The sequence below is a fragment of the Mastomys coucha genome, unplaced genomic scaffold, assembly GCF_008632895.1.
Source record: "Mastomys coucha isolate ucsf_1 unplaced genomic scaffold, UCSF_Mcou_1 pScaffold5, whole genome shotgun sequence".
Taxonomy (NCBI): domain Eukaryota; kingdom Metazoa; phylum Chordata; class Mammalia; order Rodentia; family Muridae; genus Mastomys; species Mastomys coucha.
Genome location: NW_022196911.1, coordinates 41,362,426 through 41,387,070, shown reverse-complemented (window position 1 = coordinate 41,387,070; position 24,645 = coordinate 41,362,426). Strand labels below are relative to the sequence as shown.

The following is a 24,645-nucleotide window of genomic DNA, read 5'->3' as shown; positions in this document are numbered from 1 at the left end:
AGCTATAAACTCTGTTAAACTGTCTTAGAGAGAGGGTTTCCGTTGCTATGAGGAGACACCATGACCATGCCAACTCTTATAAAGGAAACATTTAATTGGGGCTGGCTTACAGTTCAGAAGTCTAGTCCATCGAAGGAAGGAAACATGGTGGCCTGCCAGCAGACAAGGTGCTAGAGAGGAGGCTGAGAGTTTTACACCAGGATCCTCTAGTAGTAGGAAGAGACATTGCCACACTGGGCCTGGTTTGAGCATCTGAGACTTTAAACTCTGCCCGCCAGGGACACACTTCCCAATAGTGCCAGTCTCTATGAGCCTATGAGGAGGTCTCTCTCTCTCTCCCTCCCCCTCTCCCCCTCTACCTCTCCCCCTCTCTCTCTCCTCCTCCCTCTCCCCCTCTCTCTCTCCCTCTCCCCCTCTTCCTCTCCCTCTCCCTCTCTGTCTCTCCACCTCTCCTCTCACCCAGATCCTTTCCTCCTCCATGTCCCTTTAGAAAAGAGCAGGCCTCCCAGGGATCTCAACCAAACATATCATAACAAGGTATTATAAGAGTAGGCACATGCCCTCATATCAAGGCAACCCAACAGGAGGAAAGGGGCCCCAAACCAGGCAAAAGAGTCAGAGATAGCCCCTGCTCCCATTTTTTGAAGTCCCACAAGAACACCAAACTACACAACTATAACATATTTACAAAGGACCTAGGTCAGACCTATACAGGCCCCCTGATTATTGATTCTGCCTCTGTGGGTCCCTATGAGCCCTGGTTAGTTGATTCTGTGGGCTGTGTTTTTTGTGGTAGGGTCACCCTCTGACTCCTATAGTCCTTCCTCCTCCTCTTCCACAGGATCTCCCAAGTCTGACTATTAAACAATAGATGTGTGTCTCTGCATCTGTTCTTATCAGTTGCTGGATGTAATCTCTCTGATGACGGTTATTCTAGGCTCTGATCTACAAATATAGCAGAATATCATTACGATCCTGTCATAGTCAGGGTTTCTATTCCTGCACAAACATCATGACCAGGAAGCAAGTTGTCGAGGAAAGGGTTTATTCAGCTTACACTTCCATGCTGCTGTTCATCACCAAAGGAAGTCAGGACTGGAACTCAAGCAGGTCAGGAAGCAGGAGCTGATGCAGAGGCCATGGAGAGATGTTACTTACTGGCTTGATTTCTCTGGCTTGTTCAACTTGCTTTCTATAGAACCCAAGACTACCAGCCTAGAGATGGTACTACCCACAAGGGACCTTCCCCACCCCCTTGATCACTAATTGAGAAAATGCCCCACAGCTGGATCTCATGGAGGCACTTCCCCAACTGAAGCTCCTTTCTCTGTGATAACTCCAGCCTGTGTCAAGTTGACACACAAACCAGGCAGTACAGAATCATTTTGTTGACCTTTTTTTTTATGTTTAGTTCTATCCTGGGTCACTAGGCTACCCAGCCTCTGGTTCCTGGCCCTCCATGCAGTGTCAGGTGAGGGCTCCCTCTCATGGCATGGGTCTCAAGTTGGACCAGTTATTGGTTGGGCACTCCCACAAGTTCTGTGCCACCTTCACCCCAGCATCTTGCAGGCAGGACAAATTGTAGGCCTAAGGTTTTGTACCTAGGTTGGTATCCCTCAACTGGAAGCCTTACCTGGTTACAGAAGATGGCTGGTCTAGACTCCATATCTCCCATTACTAGGAGTCTTCACCAGGGTCACTTTCATAGATTCCAAGGAGTTTCCATTTTGCACTAGGTCTCTACCTCACCCTCAAAGTGCCCCTCCTCCCAATTCCAGTCATCTCTCCCAATACTTTCTCCTTCTATCCCCCCCTCTTGTTCCCATCCCCACCCAATCCCAGTTCACCCATGAAATCTATTCTGTTTCCCCCTCCCAGAGAGAGTTTTGCGTCCCTCCCTTTCCTGAGCCCTCCTTGTTATTTAGCCTCTCTGGGTCTCTGGATCATGATATTATCTTTTACTTTATAGCTATTATCCATTTATAAGTGGGAACATACCATGTTTTTCTTTCTGGGTCTGGGTTACCTCACACAAAGTGATTTTTTTTTTCTAGTTCCATCTATTTGCCTAAAAATTTCCTGGTGTCACCTTTTTAACAGCTGAGTAATACGCCATTGCATAACCGTACCACATTTTGTTTATCCATTCTTGGGTTGAGGGTTTATCCATTCTATGTTGTTTCCATTTTCTGACTACTATGAATAAAGCTGCTATGAACATAGTTGAGCAAGTATCTTTGGGGTAGGATAGAGAGTCCTTTGGGAATATGCCCCAAGAGTAGCATAGCTGGGTCTTGAGGTAGATCAATTCCCAATTTTCTGAGAAACTGCCATACTGATTTTCAAAATGGATGTACAAGTTTGCACCCCACCGGCAGTGGAGGAGTATTCCCCATTGCTCCATATCCTAGCAGGAGCTGTCACCTGTGTTTTTGATTTTAGCCATTCGGACAGGTGTAAGATGGAATCCCAGAGTCATTTTGATTTGTATTTCTATGGGGGCCATTTTCATTCAAACCACCGTGGGTACTCATTGCACCTAGCAGGGGAAGTTTTCAGGCTGCAGCTCAGTCCCATGCCCTCCTCTTCCTCTTCTCTCAGAGGTTGGATGGAGCGGGACAGAGAGAAATAGGAACCCAGTGACATGGGAGTCTCAGAGTACCTGTAAAAAAAAAAAAAACCAGTTGAGGCATCTCTGTGAGAGAATGAGCTAAGCTTTCTAGACCTCCCAACAGTAAGGGAGCCAGAGTTACCACACACAGGAGATGAGGGAGCCATACTTCCTTGAAAGTGAGCATTGGTAACTGTGTTCTAAAAACACTGTTTGTAAATAAGATCATACATCTTTAGGGATCGCTGTAGGGGTTTGTAGATTTAGTAGAAATGGTAGGAGGGCAAATGGTCTAAAAAATTACCACATAACTCGCTCTGTCTCGGAAGCTGACAGATGCCATTCACCATAGACGGTACTAAGCAAGCTTCATGCGCTGACAGCAAGATCAGGCAAGGGCTGTGTACCTAGCAGTGACAGCCAATAGATAGCAAAGGCTACGATGTGTGAGCACTTTCTGTTAAGCCAAGGCTCTCTCTGTGCTTCCAGAGGCTCTTCAGCAGTGCTGTGACCTCTCCCAGCTCTGGTTCCGAGAATTCTTCCTGGAGTTGACCATGGGCCGGCGAATCCAGTTCCCCATTGAGATGTCCATGCCCTGGATTCTAACGGACCATATCCTGGAAACCAAAGAACCTTCCATGATGGAGTAAGAGACAGAAATGGGCCAACCTGGAAGTCCTGGGGTGGAGTGGGAGGGTGGCTTGCCCCCTGAGCAATTTGCATTACAGAGAAACTACCAAGTAGAGATTAGGCTATGTACTCCACTCCAAGGTCATTTGCCTCAGCCCCACAGATGGACTTAGAAAGGCCCCAGCCTCACCTGCCCTTTCTGTCTTTGTCCACCTCTTAACTGCCATGCTTGGAAAATCACCTCAAGGAACCAAGAGGTATCCTCCTAGGCTAAAGTTTTTAGGCCAGGGGGTCCATCAGCATCATCGATTCTGATATCTGTGTGCAAACTGGAAAGCAAGTCCTTCCTAATGCTGGCACAGGGAACACAGAAGAGTGGGACGTTGTCTTCAACTCCAAGCCATCTGCCTCACTGCCCACACCTCATTTCCCAGGCAGTGTAATTTGCCCTCCATGACTCTGTGCTCCTTCCCAGGTATGTCCTCTACCCCTTGGATCTGTACAATGACAGCGCCTACTATGCGCTCACCAAGTTCAAAAAGCAGTTCCTGTATGACGAGATCGAAGCCGAGGCAAGTGACATGCTTCCTTCATTCCTGCCTTCTCCCAAAATGCTGGGCTTATCCAGTACTTACCGATTACCAAATACAGGGTGGGAGGGTGGGAGGGTGTCAGTGACTCTTATCCAGAGATCAATATTCATGATTGCTGTGGTTGCCTGCTCCTTTCTCTCCTCGTCCCTAGTCTGGGCATGAGGGGGGCTTCAAGGACCTTCATGTGCATATACCTCAGCTTGCAAATGGTGCAATCTAACCACTCCAAAGTCAGATCACGATCTCCAGAAAAGACAGTGGGGCCTCTGGAGGTGCTGGGAATATCTGGACAAGAATTCAGAGTTGGTACTAGAAAGGCAATATGGGGTCTAAATGAACACTCCTACATTGACCCTCTAGATTCCTTCTCTCTCGAAGGTACATTGAGCATCACGAGGTTCAGAGGCCCAAACAGGAGGCCTTAGTTAGCTGGGTATGAAGCCAGCACCATGGGTTGAAGCCAACAGCACCCACTGTGGGTTTTGCTCTATGTAATATAGTGGGTGTCAGATACAAGTACAGAAACGTTTAAATAAAGGCTACAAAGCTAAGGACTTAATAGGAAGGAATCAAACATCGATCTCTTCCTCTGTCTCCTGCCCTGCTGCTGCCAGAGCCGGGTCTCTTTAAAGTCCCACGTTGGCCACCTTCTGCTCTGTTCATTGATAGAAGTTATGGCTCTGGTGCTTGATGTCGGGTGTGACCTTGTCTTCCCACAGACTTCATAGACTCCTGTGAATGCCATGAGACACTGCAGGGCGAGACTTTGTACATTAAAAACCAGAGGGATTTAGAGAAAGCTGGAAAAAAAAAAAAGGACTTTTCTATTTCTAAGAGCATCCTCCAGATTAACTCTACAGAGCAAGGGAAATCAAACACAAGGAGGAGACAAGAAAGTCTTTGGGTTCACAGGCTGCCAGGGGTAGTCACAACATCAGAGGGCAGCCTTTCATTTGTGCTCCCTGACCAGGCAGTGGGGAGTGGTGGGGAGGCTGGTTCCTGGGCCCCTCTGAAGCCATTGAGGGCAAAGGTTTGACCTCGGGGCCTGTGCATGGCCACAGGTGCTTTCTTCTTTTTCCGCTTTCTGTCAGGGTTGTTATGTTGCCCCAGAATGCACTTCAGTGAACCCTGCCCTGGCTGCCCTCCCAGCTGCCCATTCGGCGATTAATCCAGACAGGACCCGCTCACCACCTGCTTTTCCTTACCAGGTGAACCTGTGTTTTGATCAGTTTGTCTACAAGCTGGCCGACCAGATCTTTGCCTACTACAAAGCCATGGCCGGCAGGTAAGAGGAGCCTAAGCTGCGAGCAGCATCCTTTTTTTGAAGCCTCGTACTGTCTCCCTTGTTCGGCGCTTAAGGAAAAAAATCAAGCAATTTCCACAGGCTCAGGCATTGAGACATGTTGTAAAGGAGAATAGATGGGTAGCATACAAATACACTTACAGTTCCATAGAAGGGCAGAGAGTTAAGTGATAAAGAAAAATGAAGGAAGACTGAGTTTCTGGGACTATACAGTAGATGGCCCGAGCTGGTCGAGGCCATCTTAAGGAAACAGCGTCTAGGGAGTTAAGTAAAAGGAGGTGGAGGATAGGTCCAGAGTGCTGGCAAAGGGAACTTCTTGTCTAAGCCCTGGTGGAGCAGTTAGATTAATAGCTTGCCTGCCTGCATCAGGCTGGTGAGAAGCCTGAGGTACTTCATGGCAGTGGCCACTAGAGGGCGAGCTGTGTCACCTGGTCACACTTGATCCTGTGCAGGCACCCACCACCACAGCATGGTTCCAGAAGCACAGGGGTGGCTTGACTTGACTTTTACTTTTAAACTTCACTTTTTAAAAACATAAATTTAGGGAGAATGTATCTAAGGTGTGGTGAGTTGGAGGTTTATAGACTCATCCGTATTTACTGAAAGACACTGATTTAACCCCAACCCCTCCCTCCATCCTCAGTGAATTCCTGGGTTTTTAAAAACCTGCGATGGTACTATTCATGAAGGAAAATATATGAAAGTATTTCAGTTCTTGCTCGAAGTTGAGGTGTGTCAATCAGCCGTCCCAAAGGTGATCCCCCTCCTCAGGTGTTCCTCCTCTCCACCATTCCCCCCTCCTCCCCATGGAAGTGGTTGGCTTCATTTGACTTTGACAAACTTGACACATTTCAAATAGAAGTTGGCATGCACTGTACACAAAATGCCACGAGCATGGGATCGTCACTCACTAAAAAGGATAAATCCTACCTGGTAAACAGAAAGCACAAAGGTACATCCATCGCTAAGTACTCACTGTGTGTGAGCACATCAGGTAGGAAGCGGTTATGACAGGTGAGGCAGCATTTCTAAGAGCATTCTGGTCTTGAATATGCTGATACTTCCTGTGTAAACAAACTAGGGCAAGTCACATCCTTGGGACTCTCTATACTTAATTTATAAAATCTTCTCATCTTAGGAGCTAGAAAGATGGGTTCAGTGGTTAAGAGCTCTTGATGGTCTTCCAGAGGACCTGAGTTCAATTCCTGGTACCCACATCAGGTAGCTCACAACCACCTGTAACTCCTGGGGATTTGTTGCCTGGTTCTGGAACACACACACACACACACACACACACACACACACACACACACGGGGGGGGGGGGGGCGTAAAATTCATCCTTAAAAATATGCATCCCCAATTGGGTTAGCAGCACATACTTTTTTTTTTTGGTTGATTTTTGGATTTTGAGGGGTTTTTTGTTTTTTGTTTTTTGTTTTTCAAGACAGGGTTTCTCTGTATAGCCCTGTCCGTCCTGGAACTCACACTATAGACCAGGCTGGCCTTGAACTCAGAAATCCGCCTGTCTGTGCCTCCCAAGTGCTAGGATTAAAGGCATGTGCCACCACTTTTAATCCCAGCACTCAGTAGGCAGAAGCAGACCTGTGAGTTCGAGGCCAGCCTGGTCTACAGAGCTAGTTCCCGTACAACCAGGGCTGTTACACAGAGAAACCCTGTCTTAATATATATGTACACACACATGCAAATCTCCAGTTGAAAAATAGCCCTCAACAACTTTCCCTGAAAGATGGGTGCTTTTCAAAAGGATGGAAATTGAGAGAAGCTGGGGAGTTCAGAGAAAGAAAGCACTAGACGAGAGGGTGACCCCGGCCGATCCATCTGAGGTAAATGCTGCTGCAAGTGGGAGCCACCTGTGCTGCCCTCCGTATTTAGCGGCCATATTTTAATGAGGGAAAGAAATGGCTGACATTTTAATGATATGTTTTATTTCACTCAACAAACTGAAGCCACTAAAATATCAGCGTGGAATCAGTGTAAATACTATTAAAGAAATATCTGCTTTCTTCTAGGTCTCCTAAACCTAGTATGCACATCACAGGGGATCTCAGTTTGGGATGCCTCCTTTGAGGCGTTCAGTAGGCACCATGGTTGGTGGCTGCAGCTTTAAACTGGGCCAGTTTAAATGTCTCTTTCCCACTTCAAACCTTTAAATGGCTTCCAGGCCATGTAGACACCCCAGCTCTCTACAAGGGTTCTGTGGTCTCACAAGATCTGGCCTGTAGACATCCTTGCCATGGGCCAGCCAGTCCAGGCCTCCCTCAACCCGTGGGGGAACAGGGTCCTAGTCAGGTAGATAAGGTGTTGGCAAAGAAATGACAAACAGAAACAGACACAAGGGAGTGCTGTAACTGAATGCAATTTGTACAAAGTAGAAATCAGGCTTATATGGTATACAGAAAACAGGGCATACTACAAAAGTGACGTAGGCAGGAAATGGCTACATCAAGGTCAGTGAGAACAAGCTGCCAAGTGCAAGGTGGAGGAGCAGTGGTGTCTTTCTTCTTGGGCTGGGTCATTCTGGCAGCCCCAAGGTAAACTCTCAGGGTCTGTCTGAGGCAAGTAGCTGAAGGTCGTATTTTAGCATTCCTTGCTGTAACATAAATAATTAGTGATGGAAACCCTACAACTTCTAACTTCTCACTGGCAGTAAAACAGTTTTTCTTTTGTGGGACTGCTCTGATAAAAAGTGCCTAACTGTTATCTCTAACTCTTGAGACACCCTGTCTGGTAAGACAGCTTCTTAGTAAAAATTCCAAGCTAATTTACAGCTAGGAAATCTATTAGGATTATTGAAACTGTGAAGGCCAGGAAATAATGTTCAATCTCAGTGTTAGCTATAACTTTCTTAGGGCACCTTTATGCCTGAATAAAGAAAGCACGCAGATCTCTCCACAGATTATAGCAGAGATCAATCTGGAACACCTCTGAGTTAGGAGATGTCAGTGACTGACTACCTCAGGAGGCTGACTCCCTTTGAAGTGTATGCCTCAGTTCTGTGATCAGGTTTTTAGGCCTGCCCCAGGCACAGCTGAAGTAGACGAGTTCTCTGTAACACATCCCAGCTCTCTACAAGGGTTCTGTGGTCTCACAAGATCTGGCCTGTAGACTAGTATGATATAACCTGTTTTTGCAAACTCTTCTTTTCTTTACCCTGACTACCTTCCCTTTGGTCAAACAGACCACACTTGCCATGTGTGGGATCATTTTACCTCGGCCTTACCATTACCTCGGTCCAAAGAAACCACATACAAATACTTTCCATAATTCCTAACTGCAGATGATCCTAGGTTATTGATTTCAAGTACTGGGCTACTCTACAACGTGGGTCTCAATGGGAAGGATAAAAATTGTACACATGACTTAGAGGACTCTTGTGACATTAAAAACAGTTGTATATGTATGCCCTTATGGGCATGTGTGTGCATCCATGTGCATGAATGTGTATGTGTTTGTACTTGTGAGTGTGGTGTGTATATATGGGTCTATGTGTATGCGTACATGTATGTATGCATGGTGTATGCGTACATGTATGTATGCATGTGTATGTGTTGCCTGGTGAACGATAAAAGCTATGCACATGTTTCCTATTACAAACCATCTTTCCCGTGATTGCTCACATTTATCAGTCTCTCTGCATTGGGAAGTCTGTACCTTGAGGACAGGAAGGACCCTAGCTTCACTTGTACCTAGAATTTTCACTGGGAAATACTAAGAATACACTCAATTGTTTTTGTTATAAATTAAGAAAAGAGTATCCAGCCTGTGTTGCCCATCTTTTTACTTAGGAATTCTATTGTACATTGAGAAACCATTTGCCACCATGTTTAATGCACCTCCGTCATGCTTCTCTCTTCCAGTGTCCTGCTGGATAAACGTTTTAGAGCTGAATGTAAGAACTATGGAGTGATCATTCCATACCCGCCGTCCAACCGCTATGAGACACTGCTGAAGCAGAGACATGTTCAGGTGTGGTGGGACAAAGCCATGATGAGGAGGAGTGGGGGAACAGACTCTGTGGAAATAGTGTGGACTTACGGATGTGCCTGAAGTGTCCGGACCAGGCATAACAGCCTCAGAATCATACAGACAGTACTGAGCATCCTTTGGTGCAAATTTTAGACTTCCTGACTTCTCTGCAGCTGGCCTGAGAAGTGCTGAGCAGCACCATGGCCTACCATCCTGGAGTGGCCTTTTCCTCACCAGCACTGTCACACAGAGACATGTAGACCCACCCCTGAAGTAAATGAGAAGAGCTAAACCCCATTTAAATGAAGCGCTTCAAGCTAAACCTGGGGTAGAAATTGTATTGTAGACATCTTTAATCCCAATTCAGAATTTCTATCCCACCTTGATCATTCAGTTCCCATATAAAAGACACACAACTTTTATTATTTACAATAAGCCTTAAACAGCACAAGAGCTGGGCAACTATCTACCCTCTGTTTTATTTGGGCTGCTCTTAGCTCTAATTGGTCAGCCCTCAGGGCTAGGTTTTCATGACTCATCCAACCCATGGCTCTAGCCAGTTTCGTTTAACTAATAGTTTTAAACCAAGGAACCAGGTTTGCACAACAAATGCTTGAAAACATGAGAAGTCGCTCATAGACCTAGACCTCTGAGTATAGAACTTAACATTACAATCTACAGCAGCAGACCAAACCTCAACAAAACTGGTTTGTTTTTATCCAGTGGTTTCCCTTAACATTTGATCTCAGATGTGGGGAAAATAGTGCTGGGAGCAAGAATGCATATCCTGATTTTAAGATGCTAATCTTTGCTAGAAAGGCATAGCGGTGCCACCACAGACCCTAACCCTCCCTGCAGGTGGCTGGTTAGTGAGCAGAGCAGCTTGTTTGCTGTTATATCTGGGTGGTTGTTGTGTGGCTCTTGGTCTCTGTGAAGGTGCAGAGCGGAGGCCAAGAGGATATTGAAATGAACAGGAAAGAATCTATGTTGAACTCTTAGGACATCCATTGCCAGTGTCTAGTCACAAGAGAGAAAGAGCAAGCCTCACTAGCTGAGCTTCAGAATTGCAGTGCAGCCAGAATTAGCCACAGGATCCCCTTATGGGACCTTAATTGGCTAGGAGGAAATTTATCCGAAGATAAATAATACCTAAGAGTAATCACATAGCGCTGAGTAGAGCACCGGGCCTCAGTAAATGGCTATTGTTGTCCTCATAGCATCTGCCGTAGTACCCATGTGGATCCCAGTGGAAATTATCTTAAGCTATATTTTTCCATCCTTTAATAAGCCCTTCCTATGCTTGCTTTTAAAACCACTCCCATGAAGGCATTAAGTAGGCCATCGCTAAGGTAGCTACTGCTTCCTGGGGACACTGAACAGGAAGATGAGGAATGAACCCTCAAGGCTGAATCTAGGGTCAGAGTTTGCCCCAAGCCTCCTCCCTCCATCTGAATGAGTTGTATTTTACCTCAGCCGGTTTTATCTGAATCAGAGGTTCTCAGCCTTCCTAATGCGGTGACCCTTTAGTACAGTTCCTCAGGTTATCATCACCCCCCCAACCATAAAATTATTTGTTGCTATTTTATGACTGCAGTTTTGCTACTGGTCTGAATCATAATATGAATACCTGAAATGCAACCTCCAGGGGGTCGAGACCCTCAGGTTGAGAACCGTGTATATAGCCCTTCCCAATAGTATAATACATAACTCTCTCTGGGCTAGCCAGACTCTGGTGATGAGTATCTCACTGTAGTGAGTTCATTTTCCTCTTTCTCCCACAAGCATGCATAACCATTACACATACACCATATATACATATACCAAAGATAAAAGATTAACTAGAATTACCATGGCCAAGAGATTTTGTGAGGCCATCTATAGTCTACATACAGGCATCCCTTGCCCCAGGAATGCTTTTTATAATTTTAGTACAGTTTCCTACCAGTGCATCATATTTAGTTGTCAGATATCTGTGTAGAGATTAAGTAACTTTCTCCCTGCCTCTGCCCTTCAGCTGCTGGGTAGATCAATTGACTTGAACAGGCTCATCACCCAACGGATTTCTGCTGCCATGTACAAATCCTTGGACCAGGCAATCAGCCGCTTTGAGAGTGAAGACCTGACCTCCATTGTGGTAAGGACCGGGGCCCTATAGGCTCTCTGTTCCTGGATGCCTCCAATAGATGCCCAGTTGGAAATAGTTGTTAGCTCCTCTGGCCTAGTTCAAGAATAGCAGGGAATTTCTTTCCCATCTGACCAAAGTGACTGGGACAAAAAGTCTTGAATGGAATGGGAATCATTTTACCGTTTCTTACGGACTGGCAGCCAGGTGTACAGAGTGAAGGAGTCTCTGGAAGATCAGAGGAGACTATTCCCCCAGGCAGGCAGAGTCCAAAGTAGCTAGAGAAAGTATCACAAGGTCACTTGAAGGGCAAGTGGGAGTTGAGGGCCCAGAAGGGCTCTACAGTGGGTTGTTGGTTCTGCTTTTTCTCCATCTTGAAAGGCTGAATGGCTTTGAACACTACCCTGGGTCTTCTTCATATTGTACCATGCCCCTTAGCATTTTCGGCCAGCTCTGTTGCACAGTCAGGAATAAACCTGCACCTTCCAGAAAACAGCAGCTGGAGTTGCTCCCTCGGTCCTCTTTCCAAGAGGTAGCATAAAGTGTATTGAACTAGGAGGACACCAGAGTCCCACAGACTCACCCTCCTAGTCCTGTCCCCAGCTCTGACTGTTACTAGCTCTGTCATCTTGGGCAAGTTATACATCTTCACCAAGCCTGTTTTCTACCTCTAAAGTGAAGGAGACCTTAGAGTCTGCTTCAGAGAGTCATTAGAAGAATGTAGTAGGAGCCCATCTGGAGAGAATTTGGAATGGGTCTTTGTAGTTGGATAAATGCTTAATAAGTAATAGCTTACTTTTTTTTTAAAGAAAAGGAGGGAGAGAGAAAGGACTATAGGGCTGCAGTGCTCTCCTGGGGTGGGGGATAACTGCAGCATTTGTTAGCAGGATGTGAACCAACCACTCACCTGAATCTCACATCACTGACAAGAAACTGTAGAATAGCTCACATTCTTGAAATCACTCAGTATGCGTTAAAACGTCCTCGGTGCTTATCTCTCAAGGGGTGGGAATTTGGGTTTCTTCTCTTTTTTTTATCTTGTGTATTCTGGCTTTCCGCTAATGAGCGTGTGACAGGGGGCAGGTGTCCACAGCCTCTTCCCACTCCCTGGAAGACACTGAGTGTTCTCTTGGCTAGAACAAAATGAAAACTCAAAGTGTAAGCCCTTGTTTAATCAGATGAGACTTTGATCCCCACCGGAACATCCTCTCCCTGGGAAACCTAGGAAGGACCCCCTAGGGAGACTCTCCCCTGTGGGTAGGCTTGGTTCCCCGTGGGCCTTGGCTCAGCGCCTCTGCCTCCCTCCCGGCAATGGCAGAAACAAACTGAGGAATGTGCCTCTCCCCTCCACCTTCAAAACTGTTCTAAAGTGTGGGAGTCACCATGCGGCTCACTTGGGGAGCCGGTCACCTTGTTGTGTAAGTGTGCCAAACAAGGAGTCCTGCAGACTGGCAGCCTGTGGGCTGTTTGGCTACTGATGTACTTGAAATCTTGAGTCAACATGTAACATTTGGAAGCATTCGAGTAAGATCCCAGGAGCTGGGACAGCACCAAACTAGCAGTCCCAGATGGCACCAATTGCTGGGCGGACTACAGACTCATGTCAACAGGTCCAGCTCTCCTAGTCATCCCCAGAGCCCCACAGGCCCACCTGACTTGGCAGCCCAATGGCCCCTGCTGTGTTTAATTCTCAGATGCCTGCTGGAGTCTCCCTGACCTCTCAGAGCTGCATTCTGCTCCAGTGTGGCTAGCCCCTCCTCCTCCTTCCCACTCTCTGGATTGGACACTCTCGTTCTTTGAAAATGCCCACCCGGCTGTGGCTGTCTTATTTTTCCCATTCTGCCTTTGTGCCCCAGTTCCCACCTCAGCAGTGTTGAGTACCGGCTCCTTTTGTCCACCCTTGTATCGTTAACCCAAGTTCATGGAACTTGAAATCGTAGAACCCCGGCTCTTGTTGTCTTCCCCCAAACAGGGTACCGCAGTGTGCTAAAAGGGCTCGGTGATCTTAGAAATGAGCTCGTTAGCAGTAACATTAGTATTCGTTTACCATATCCTCGGCAGATGGGAACGGAGATGCAGCAGAACCAGCTCAGCCCCAAGAGGCACAAGCAGAGAGCTGACTGGGTCTTTATCTCTGCCCATCATTCACTTCTTGGTGCAGATATGGGGAAAGTTCTTCTGACTGCCACTCCATGGTTGAAATCCAGGTTTTAGCTGTTTTTTTTTTTTTTTTTTTTTTACATTTATTTATTTATTTAATGTATATGAATACACCATTGCTCTCTTCAGACACACCCGAAAAGGGCATCAGATCCCATTACAGATGGTTGTGAGCCACCATGTAGTTGCTGGGAATTGAACTCAGGACCTCTGGAAGAGCAACCGGTGCTTTTTAACTGCTGAGCCTTGTCTCCAGCCCAGGTTTTAGCATTCTTTAGGAACATCTAGGGTCTGCTATCCCTAGCCCACTGTAGCATGGCAGCAGTCAGAGGAAGTGCCAAAGCACCAGGCCCAGTGCTCTGAGAGGGCCCCCTGCCCGCCATGAAAACCAGTCCTCTAAGACTCCCCTTTCCACGCCATCTAGTTTCCCATCTGCCGTTGCCGTTAGTGTTTGCAGTCATAACCTGCACTCCCAGCTTACAGCCATGCAGAATGAGTTTCAGAGTACCCAAGCTCCAGTGTTGGAAGCATGAGCTGAGTCCTTGACCCCAACAAAGTGAACTTGTCAGGTGGGGGAGTGGGGGCTTGTGGCTGAAGAGGTGGGAGCCAAATCTTTGTGACTAGTGACCCACTGAGCTCCCAGGGGAAGCTGGCTCCTACCATGCCAATGTGGTTTGAGAATCTAGAAAGATACAACTATGTAGAATATAAATATAAAATATATATCATATTCCCCTTTCAAAGGACCTCCAGCCTCTTGCGTTTCTCCAGGCAGCTGTATCAAAGAGACCAAGGACTCGTAATTTGAAATCCAAAGACCCAGACTCCCAGACTGGCATCCCAAGCACTTGTCCTTGCGTGACCTTGGGCATGTGGCCTTCTGATCTTCTGTAGCAGGAAGAGTGGCACCATGGTGTAAAGCTGGCCTCACCAAAGCATTGCCCGAGTGACCCTGGATGCCCCAGGACTTGAGCTTTTCCCCCCTCCTATTTAGATTGTGAACCTTTGGGTAATAATGACTGACAGGTTGCAGAGCAACAAGAAGTGAACCCCAACCAGAAGAGTTTCATTGTCACTTTATTTCCCAGCAAGCACAGCACTCCACTCTGTGCCAGCTCACACTCTGAGCTCACCCCCGCCTCAAGGTGGGAGTACAAATGATCAGAGCATCTGCCACCCACCTCAGGTTCCTGGTCACTGGGGTGGAGTACAGACTACAGGTGCCTCAGTAACTCAGGACCTGCAGTCCAAAAGAGGAGGCATTTTACACACACATACACACATACACACACACATACACACACGCATGCATGCATGCACGCACGCACGCACGCACGCATGTAACTAGAATCTCCTAATTGAGTTAAACTATACAATGTTGCCAAAATCTGGAAATGTCATACTTCAGCTGTCTAGTTAGCCCTAAGTAGGTGATATCTCCTGTATATTTGAGACTTTCTGTAGGACAGAGAAATAACCCCTACCGAGATATGGTCACGGTTGTCACTTACGACACTGACACCACTAGGGGACAGGCTTTTCCCTTACCAATTAAGAAATTAGAAAGACACAAGCGTGCTTTCTACCCAAAGGGCTGCAAATGGGGCTAGCCTATGCTCAGCAGTCCCCTTCCTGGTTGCATGTAACCTCTCCACCCTCGCTTGTGTCTTGACCTTTTTTTTTTTTCTCCCTATTTCAATTGTGATTCTTTGGGCTAATGATTGACAAATGCAGAGCAACCAGAAGTGATAGCCAAGAGTATCAGAAGAAAGGAAAATAGTCCCATGCACCTGAAGGGGGTCCTAGACCCCATATAGGAAGCCAAAGGTTGCCTGAGAGAGGTCTCCTCTAGATGTAAGGAACGCTCTGTGTGTGTGTGTGTGTGTGTGCATGTGTGTGTGTGTGTGCGTGTGCATGTGCTTGTGGTGTGTGTCTATGTGTGTTACCTGAAACTCTTTAGCAGCTTTGAGTTCTCTCTCTGTCAGGAGCTGGAGTGGCTGCTGGAGATTAACCGGCTCACACACCGACTCCTCTGTAAGCACATGACGCTAGACAGCTTTGACGCCATGTTCCGAGAAGCCAATCATAACGTGTCTGCCCCCTATGGCCGCATCACCCTGCATGTCTTCTGGGAGCTGAACTTTGACTTTCTCCCCAACTACTGCTATAATGGATCCACAAACCGGTAAGGGAATCCCTGTACATAGGGTACTGAGCAGGGCGGGAAAGAGGCTGTGGTCATTTGCCTCCAAAATGGGCCTAGCGGTTCTGTTTGCTGCAGACAAGGGTTTATCTAGAGCTGCTCCTGGTTGTAGGCTCTGTGCTAGAGGTAGCAATGCCAGGGTGAACAACCACATACCATCCAGCTGCTTGGAGCCGCCTAACCCAGCTTGACCCAATCTAGAAATGATACAAACCTCAGAGAAGGCTGTCTCCTCCAAGAAAGTGATGCAGGAGGTGAGCTGTGAAGGATCAGCAGGAATAAGTAAGGCCAACAGTGGAAGTCTATTATGGGCAAACCTTCTACCTAACCAAGAAGCTGGGGATGAAGGTAACACTGCAGAGTTGGAAGTAGATTAAGGGTAAAGGCAGAGGTAAAGGTAGAAGGCATGAGCTTGCAGATAAGCACTAGAAAAGCCAGAATTATTAACCATACAGGCTTGTTCCTTCAGTATAAGATACTGACACCCATTTTTCATCTAGAAAGCTGGAAATGGGTATCTTAGATCCTGGTGTGCTTTGCTGTTCTGTAAAGTCAGCCCTCACCAAATCCCCCAGAATCCTGAGCATTGCTCCTCAGTCAGTAGAACCCATCCTCATGAACTAACCAATACCCCAGAGCTCCCAGGGACTAACCCACCAACCAAAGAGTACACATGGTGGGACTCATGGCTCCAGCTGCATATGTGGCAGAGGGTGGCCTAGTCGGTCATCAATGGGAGGAGAGGCTCTTGGTCCTGTGAAGGCTCTATGCCCCAGTGTAGGGAAATGCCAGGGCCAGGAAGCAGGAGAGGGTGGGTTGGTGAGCAGGGGGAAGGGGAAGGGAAGAAGGTTTTATTTTTTGGAGGGGAAACTAGGAAAGGGGATAACATTTGAAATGTAAATATCTAATTAAAAAAAGAAAATATATAATAAAAAAAAGAAAAAAAGAAAAAGGTCCCATGTCCTTTGCAAGAAAGGGGATAACATTTGAAATGTAAATAAAGAAAATATCTAATTTAAAAAAAGGAAAAAAAGAAATGTCCTTTGCAAAAGAGTTCACTGTTATACATTGTACAGACCCTTCCTTCCTACGCTGTCATCTGAGTGCTGTTCTGCCATCAGTGGGAAAGGCCATTAGTGCTTTGCTAAAGAGATGTACTTTGCAAAGGAGTTTTGATGTAGCCATGCCTAAAGTTTTGTTGTGATCATTGTTGCAAGGAAACTTTTCCCCAAAGTCTTTTTTTTTTTTTTTTTTGAGACAGGGTTTCTCTGTGTAGCCCTGGCTGTCCTGGAACTCACTCTGTAGACTAGGCTGGCCTCCAACTCAGAAATCCACCTTCCTCTGCCTCCCAAGTGCTGGGATTAAAGGCGTGCATCATCACCACCCGGCTTCCCCAAAGTCGTACTGTGTTTAAATGTATTAAAAAATTAAAAAAATAATAATAAGCTGCTTGATGTCACAGTCCAGAAATATTGACCCAGGACCATTTAACTGAAGTTGAGCCAAACCTGTGTTTCATTCTCACCTGACCTGAATCGCTCCCTGCTGGCTGTAATGCATGCAGGGACCCCACAGCGGCTGTGAAGATAAAGTAGGGACAGACCATAGGCTCTCTAGGCCATGATATGGTCATCATGTCTTCAGGAGACCTGGGAGGGTTTGATGAAGGACAGTGCTCTAATCACACTGTCCATTTGTAAGGACATGCACATACCTGAACATGTGTGTACAAACACAGGCCTCTTTGCTGAATGGAACTTGCCTTCTGAAAGGAACACACAGCTCTGGGGCAAGCACTGAAGTACAGATAAGATTTAGACCTTGCCAGGCGGTGGTGGCACACGCCTTTAATCCCAGCACTTGGGAGGCAGAGGCAGGCAGATTTCTGAGTTCTAGGCCAGCCTGGTCTACAGAGTGAGTTCCAGGACAGCCAGGGCTACACAGAGAAACCCTGTCTTGAAAAAAAAAAAAAGACTTAATCCTTTTCTCACACAGAGCCTTATCACCTGTATTCACAAACCATCAAGAACAGAAGGATGGGTGAAAATGTGTGCAGGTGACATCATTGAGCCCATGGAGCCTGGAGCCTGGGTCAGGGTGGTGTGAACTAAGTCAACACTGGATGAATGGAAAGATATGGGAAGAGCCTACACACAGATGTACCTGAGTCTGTGCATTGAACAAGACATGCTCAGCTTTATAAAGATATGACTTTATAGTACATTTGGAGTCAGGGCTACAAACTATAGCCTGGCCACAACTATATACCCTATCTTGTTGCCAGCCATGACACCAGTATATGACCTGAGACTGGCTCTGAACAGCCCATATCCTGGGAATGGTGCCATCTCTTTGAGGGGGATTCTGTGTCCCCCATTTTTGTATGTGTGTGTTGTATGCATGTATGTATACTTGACTATGTGTGGGCAGACAAGTATGTGGGTGTACATGCATGTACATGAGGACACCCACATGGAAACCCCAAGTTGATGACTGGAATCATCCTTGGAGCTCTTCCCCTCCATTGAGATAGACTCTCTTTTTTTTTTTTCTTTTTTTCTTTTTTGTTTGTTTTTTGCTTTGTTTTGTTTTTTTCAAGACAGGGTTTCTCTGTATAGCCTTGGCTGTCGTGGAACTCACTCTGTAGACCTGGCTGGCCTCGAACTCAGAAATCTACCTGCCTCTGCCTCCCAGGTGCTGGGATTAAAGTCGTGCACCACCACTGCCCGGCGAGACAGACTCTCAGTCAACCCCAGAGCTTGCCTGTTCAGCTAGGTTGACGAGCTGGATTTCTCTGGGGAGTCCCCAAGTCAATCTTCCATTTTCTGAGGCTGGAATTTTAGGGGAGCAGCTGTAGCCACTGAGCATTGCTACGTGGGATCTAGGGATCCCAATTGTGGTCCCCATGCTTCCATGGCAACCCATGGCCTCCCCAGCCCCGCATTCCCATCTTCAGTGGGTAGATAGGGGAAAACTGGAAGAGCAATAGTCATGATATGAAGATGATTTAGGGTGCTGTTGTCTATGATATTTTCATGCCCAGGGGCAGAGCTGAGTCCTTATGATAGAGACATCTGGCTTGCAAGACTGAAGGCTTTTCTGCCTGGCCCTTTATGGGAAGAGTTTACTAGCTCAGCTTCTAAACTAAACTGGAGGTGACAAATGGAGCCCCAGAGAAGGCCATCTTCAGACCCAGCACATCCTGACTTTTGTGTCTCCTGGGCCCCAAGACTGGGAAAGCACACAGTAGTCAAAGGGGAGGGGGTATCAGAAGAGTCCGGCTCCTCTGTAGGCAGCCATGTAGGACCTGCTGCAGGGGTCGGGGCATGGGGCTCTTGCTGTTGTCTGTCCCTTGGAGGATGTCATAGGACTCTGTTAACTGCTTCCCCGTCTCTTTTCTTCTAGTTTTGTCCGAACTGCCATCCCTTTCACCCAAGAACCACAACGGGATAAACCCGCCAATGTCCAGCCTTATTACCTCTATGGATCCAAGGTAAACAGTCCTGTCCCATCTCATCTGTGACAGACAGAGTGAGAAAAGGCAAATAGAAAGGTGTTTCCAGAACTGGCAAAGCCACGGGGTATGTTATTCAAGAGGAACATTGAGAGCCAGGCAGAAACCACTGCAAGTACATCCATCTTTATTAGTTCACAGCTAGCGGGGATGGGGCAGAAAGCTCTGGCTGGAGGGAGCTGAGGTGAGGGGTGAGTACTGTGCTGGGGTGGTGGATAACTGGGTACAGGGGGAGTCTCCTTGTGGCTTCCCAGTTTCTCCTGTTTCTTGGTTGATTTGTTACAACATCACCTAGCGATTCTGGGATTCTGGGCTCTGCAAGTACAAGAGCTTTGCAGAAAGAGCTTGAAGGCCATTGTAGGTCTCCTCTACCTCATGTGGCTTTTTTTCTCACATGTGCACATCTTCAGTCCAAGTAATTGTCCCCACAGGGTCCACTCTAAGTCCTCAGTCCTTCCCATTCATTCAATGGCATTTAATATTTACTCCTTGTAGGCCAGACATGAGTTAGGTTGTACATGCTTGGTGTCCTTGGGATGAAGAGGCATAGCCTACACCCACCCAAACTCTCGTTTCCACAGTTATGTAAGGAATAGTTTCCACCAAGTGCCACCAAGCTCACTATATATACAACTTAATCCTTACAATAGGGGCTCATGTAGAAAGAATAAAGAAACATGTCTCCCACCAAAAGAGAGAGGCCAGTGATTTTCTTGCTGACAGAACAAAATCAGCCACCTTCGATCTCACTTTCAAACTTAGCAGAGATAAGCCGAGATGACCATGATGGCGTGAGTCAGGAGAGCTTTAGAAGTGTGGTGAACCCAGAGAAGCTCTGGCTGGGGCACCTACCAGGTATGAGGAGGGTGCTGGAGAGGGCAGGTGGCTTCTCCAGAGAAGACAAACTGTTTGAGGTAATTTTCTCAAACCTAGAGAAGCTTGTCATCCAGGTGTGGTAGCTCTCACCTGTCCTAGCACTGAAGGGACTGAGGCAGCAGGATTGCTCTGAGTTCAACGACAGTCTGGTCTACGTGGCAGGTTATAGCCTGTGTTGTGAGACTGTACCCCCATATACAGAAGAAGAAAAAAAAAGGAAGGGAGGGGAGTAGGGGTGGGGATGGCTTGCAGACATCATTTCAAGAGGCTCAGAGACATCGGTCACAAACTAAAAATTACATTTTCCTTCCCAGTTCTCTTTCTTAGATTATATAAAGGAAAGACATTTATATTAATGTTAACACTAGTCTCTTCAGCCCTTCCTGGCCCCCCTTTGTATCAGACACAAGAGAACAGGTCTTAAGCCTAAAGTCATTGGCTGGCAGGTAGTCAAACTTAATATTATTTTGGATGTTGAATTTATTCTTACTTCTATTCCCTTCTATTTACAACAGGGGCCTGGCTTTTTGTTTCTGGGCTAATACAAAGCTGTCTTCTAAGGGTCTATGTTTTAAAGCTGTGATCTATTTAAATAAAAGGTCTTGATTGTTAGTGATAAATAGTTAGAAGCCAGTCTGTGGCTTTTTATTTTTAATGAACCTGGAGGTGCAGGGTATAGTATACAATTGCCTGAAAGTTAGAAAAGGGCCTTTGGACCTTTTACAAAAGAAATGCCTGAAAACATAGCTCGTGGTCCACCTCTGACCCAGGATTTCTCCCAAGCACTGTGCCAGATTCAGGTCTAGCTACTTTTACTGTCTATCACATAGCCACGGTTGGTTTTAATACTGAAACAGGGCCTTCAGTTCTTCAGTAGGCCTCCGAATGGACAATACTGAAACAATACCTTGTCTGCTCCTGACGTGCCTTGAGGATCTGTGTTGTCCAGCTTGGGGACCTTTGTCATGGTGACATCTATACAGCCCTGACATGTGAGAGGATAGAAGCGAGAGGTCTATAGATAAATTTTCACACAAGACCCACTATGGAGAGCATTTTAAGCTTTGGGAAATGGGGTATCTCCTTACTGTTGCTCACTCCCTATAGTGAGGCAGTATGACTGCTTGGTCACCAGCCTCTCTAGCTAAGGCCACCACATCCTGGCTGGCTTCAGCTCCTGGTTCAGCTTCGGCTTTGGCCCCAGAGTTCTTTCGTGGCAGTTCCTCCAGGGGGAACCCCTGCAGGTCTTCTTCCCTCTGACCAAGAGCTGGGGTCTCCTCGGGCCATCTTACCAACCCATTGGCTTCTTCCATGTGGCCAGCTCTGTAAGACCACCGAGGTTCGTGACAACGGAGGCACCAGAACTGGAGGCAGATGAAGGCCAGCACAGCAGTGAAGCAGGCCAGCAGGATGGCCATCAGCACCCAAAGAGAAATTTGGGGGTCCACCAGGGAGCCACCAGCAGCCAGCGGACTCTTATCCAGGGTGTGGAACATGGTACAGTAGTGACTGTATGGGAAGGCAGCCTTCTTGCAGCTGATACAGAGGAAGTAGAGAGTAGAGGGAGCGAGGTGTTCCAATGCCACGGAGGTGATGGCTCGCGGCACCTTCTCCTCGTGATGGAAGCTATAGCGCAGGTAGCCGGAGAAGATGCTGTTCCAGTTAGGCCTGTACATAATATGGTAATAGTCCTCCAAACAGGGCTCCGTGGATGACCAGGAGATGATGGCTCCTGTATAAGACACGTTCCCAACCTCAATGTTCATCCCGGTTCTGGAACCAAATCACAGTGATTGAGCACATGAGATGGCCACAGATACTGACGTCATTATATATAGACAAAAGAAAATGGAGGTCCGGAGGTTAAGCTAGCAAACCAGTGGCAGAGTACAGGTAGGATTGAGGACTGGCTCATGAAAAAGCAGTAGCCCTCAGGCTCAAGATGCACCCACGTTGTCCCGACCACGGCCCATCCGGGCTGAGATCCATTGCTGACATTGTTCCCAGCCCTTCCAAACACAGGTAATGTAAAGAGAGCTCCGTGGAATCTCAGAGGGCCTACCTTACGCTTCTCAGCTCAGTGCTGACCTCCTGCCTCTGCTGTGAAGGCTGTGAACTGCTACCTAGAACATTCTGCCCAGTGGCTTTTTTTTTTTCTTTTTCTTTTTGACTCTGAGTTATGTTTCCCACGGTAAGTGAAGATTCCCGTTGGCGCCCCCCAGTGGCGATCCACCTCAAAGCTTCTGCTAGTGTTTTGTTTTATCAAAGACCAAGCAAGGTACAAGAAATAAGTTTCCCAGGTCAAGGTTGTCATCTCCCAGGACAGCTTAACTTCTAATCATCCCATAACTTCTGAAAATAACAGCAGTACTATGACTTTTGTGACTGTCTAACCTACTGGTTCCCAACCTTCCTAATGCTGCAACCCTTTAATAGAGTTCCTCATGTTGTAGCAACCCTCCAACCATAAAATTATTTTTTGTTGCTACTTCATAATTGTAATTTTGCTACCGTTATGAATTGTAATGTAAATATTTGTGTTTCCCAATGGTTGTTTGGCCCCCAGAGGGGTTGTGACCCACAGGTTGAGAACCACAGGTTGAGGTCACACAGCGAGTCAGCAAGTAGGCAGTGCTAGATGGCTTCTCCCACAATAATAGACTCCATTCCCATCATAAATGAGCATCCTGGAATATCAGCTCACAGGAAAAGAGAGAACTTAGCCACTGCATTTCAACGCAAAGCCACTGAGTTTAGTAATATGTTATTATTATTGATTATTGCTAAATGAGGTGCTCTGGTTGGCTGGATGGCAGATGAGCCCTGTTCCGACCGTAAGCATTTCAGCTTTGGTAAGAGAGAGGCATCAAGGTTTCTGGTTGTTCTTTCATTCTATCTGAGACAGAGAAAGCTCTCCTTCTGAATTTCCCCTGGTCAAAAATCTAAACAAGGGTAGCCAGCCTCTATTATGTTCCGGTTTCCCTCTGCCTTGTTCGCCATCCCCGCCCCCGGCCAGAAGTGCAGATGCCATGGTAGATTGAAATGGCACAAACGGGCACTTTTAGGCCAAAGTGAATATTAAGCCAGACTGATTTCTGTTTTTATGCATGTATTGTTAGGGTGGGTGAGCCAGGGAAAAAATATAACAGCGTGAAGCAATTTTTCAATCCTTGGTTTTCACCTCTAAAGACTGTGAAATGCTTGAGAAAGCGGATTACTCCTTTCCATGTGGCTGGGAATTTCCACCCAGTAAATGTGAAGTGCAAAAGATGAGACAGGGATGTGCAGATCCTTCCAGGAATGGCTTTTGGAAGGAAACTGATTTACTTTCTCTCGGGTCTCTTGATGCATGCCCACCTCCCCACCCAGGGACCTACACGCCCAACAAACACACTTCAACCTCCATAAATGGGCGGAATTCATACCCTGTAATACACAGGCACCATGCTCTGTAAAACCCTCCCATCAGGGTAATTGGGAGTCCTGTTCTTACACACATAGCTTCCCTTCTGTTTGCCTCCCCTCTGCTGCTGGCTGTCATATAGCCTGGGTTCCCTGCAGCAGACATTTTTAAGGATGCTTCTATAGCATCTTCAGCTTCCAGGGACAAATCCATCTCCTCGTATTTATCTTTCTCCCTGTCTTCTGTTTTTAAACTCTTCCTGTTTTTAGCTATTCGGTTCCCACAGCCTGGCCCCTCTCCAGGCAGAGTGTGAAAGGAAAAGCCATTTTTATTTCCAAGACAGCCATCCATGTCTCTTACCTGATGCTCGCAGTATATCTGGTATAGACTTCTCCCCTCTGAGACAGAATGGGCCAGATCCGAGATGATGTGCTTCTCCCTCCTCCGCACCAGGCTCTCCTTGATGTCTCTCTCTCACCACTGAGTAATCCCGCTGTCGCCCCCAATGCTCACATTATTCATTCTTCAGATCAGCATCATTCACCATGGCAACCAGCAGGCATCTACGCACAATGCTTTCAGGGACCAGTGTAAGTCGGCTTTTGCCAGTGAAAGGAGCTTTGGTTCCTTCAGCCAAAAATGGGCAGTATTCTGCAGGTTGATCCCCAAGATAGCACATTCTTTTGATGCTTCTGTATTTTCTCTGTAGTTGGCTTGTTCTCTCTCCCTCTTTCTCTCTCTCTCTCCCCCCACTCTCTCTCTCCCCTCCCTCCCCCCTCTCTCTCCTCCCTCCCCCCCCTCTCTCTCTGTATGTGTGTTCAGGTATACATGTACATGTTATACCTATATAGAGATCAGAAGGCAGCCTTAAGTGTCATTTCTCAAGAACTGTCTACTTTCTGTTTGAGACAAAGTCTCTCATGAGCCTGGAATTACACCAAGTAGGCTAAAGCTAGCTGGCCAGTGAGCTTTGCAAGCTCTGAAGTACAATGCACACCCCCATGCCTGGCATTTTTATGTGGGTTCTGGGGATTGAACTCAGGTCCTGAGGCTCCTTGAGGTAAGGGGTTTGCTGCTGAGCCATCTTGCAGACTGACTACTGATCGTTGTCTTACGCCATCTTGATCTGTGGATAGTGGTTTCAAATGTAAAGATATCGGCTCCACAGCAAAGTCATCCTCGTCTTTTCCTATTCCATTTCTCCCCTGTAACTCCTCCCCTACCTTTCCAGTCCCTTCCTTC

The 24,645-nt window shown here is 46.9% G+C and overlaps 2 protein-coding genes across 3 annotated transcripts in view; one reads left to right on the top strand and one right to left on the bottom strand.

Annotated features, from left to right (window-relative positions):
* Cyfip2 (cytoplasmic FMR1 interacting protein 2) overlaps nucleotides 1-24,645 on the top strand; it is a 129,057-nt gene that overhangs the window by 57,929 nt on the left and 46,483 nt on the right. For both annotated transcript variants that reach the window (XM_031354271.1, XM_031354270.1), the window contains exons 17-23: nucleotides 3,101-3,257; nucleotides 3,717-3,813; nucleotides 5,043-5,119; nucleotides 9,017-9,125; nucleotides 11,140-11,259; nucleotides 15,393-15,592; nucleotides 19,016-19,103. In XM_031354271.1, the coding sequence (XP_031210131.1) occupies nucleotides 3,101-3,257; nucleotides 3,717-3,813; nucleotides 5,043-5,119; nucleotides 9,017-9,125; nucleotides 11,140-11,259; nucleotides 15,393-15,592; nucleotides 19,016-19,103 (848 nt within the window). The remainder of the gene's footprint in view (nucleotides 1-3,100; nucleotides 3,258-3,716; nucleotides 3,814-5,042; nucleotides 5,120-9,016; nucleotides 9,126-11,139; nucleotides 11,260-15,392; nucleotides 15,593-19,015; nucleotides 19,104-24,645) is intronic.
* On the bottom strand, nucleotides 19,232-24,195 carry Fndc9 (fibronectin type III domain containing 9). The gene is made up of 2 exons (XM_031354272.1): nucleotides 23,764-24,195; nucleotides 19,232-21,773 (listed from the first exon to the last, which is right to left on the bottom strand). Exon 2 carries the CDS (start codon nucleotides 21,764-21,766, stop codon nucleotides 21,095-21,097), a length of 672 nt encoding a protein of 223 aa, XP_031210132.1. The 5' UTR covers nucleotides 21,767-21,773; nucleotides 23,764-24,195; the 3' UTR covers nucleotides 19,232-21,094.

Coding starts and splice junctions, on each gene's coding strand:
- Fndc9 (XM_031354272.1), bottom strand. CDS start 21,766: ATGAACATTGAGGTTGGGAACGTGTCTTATACAGGAGCCATCATCTCC.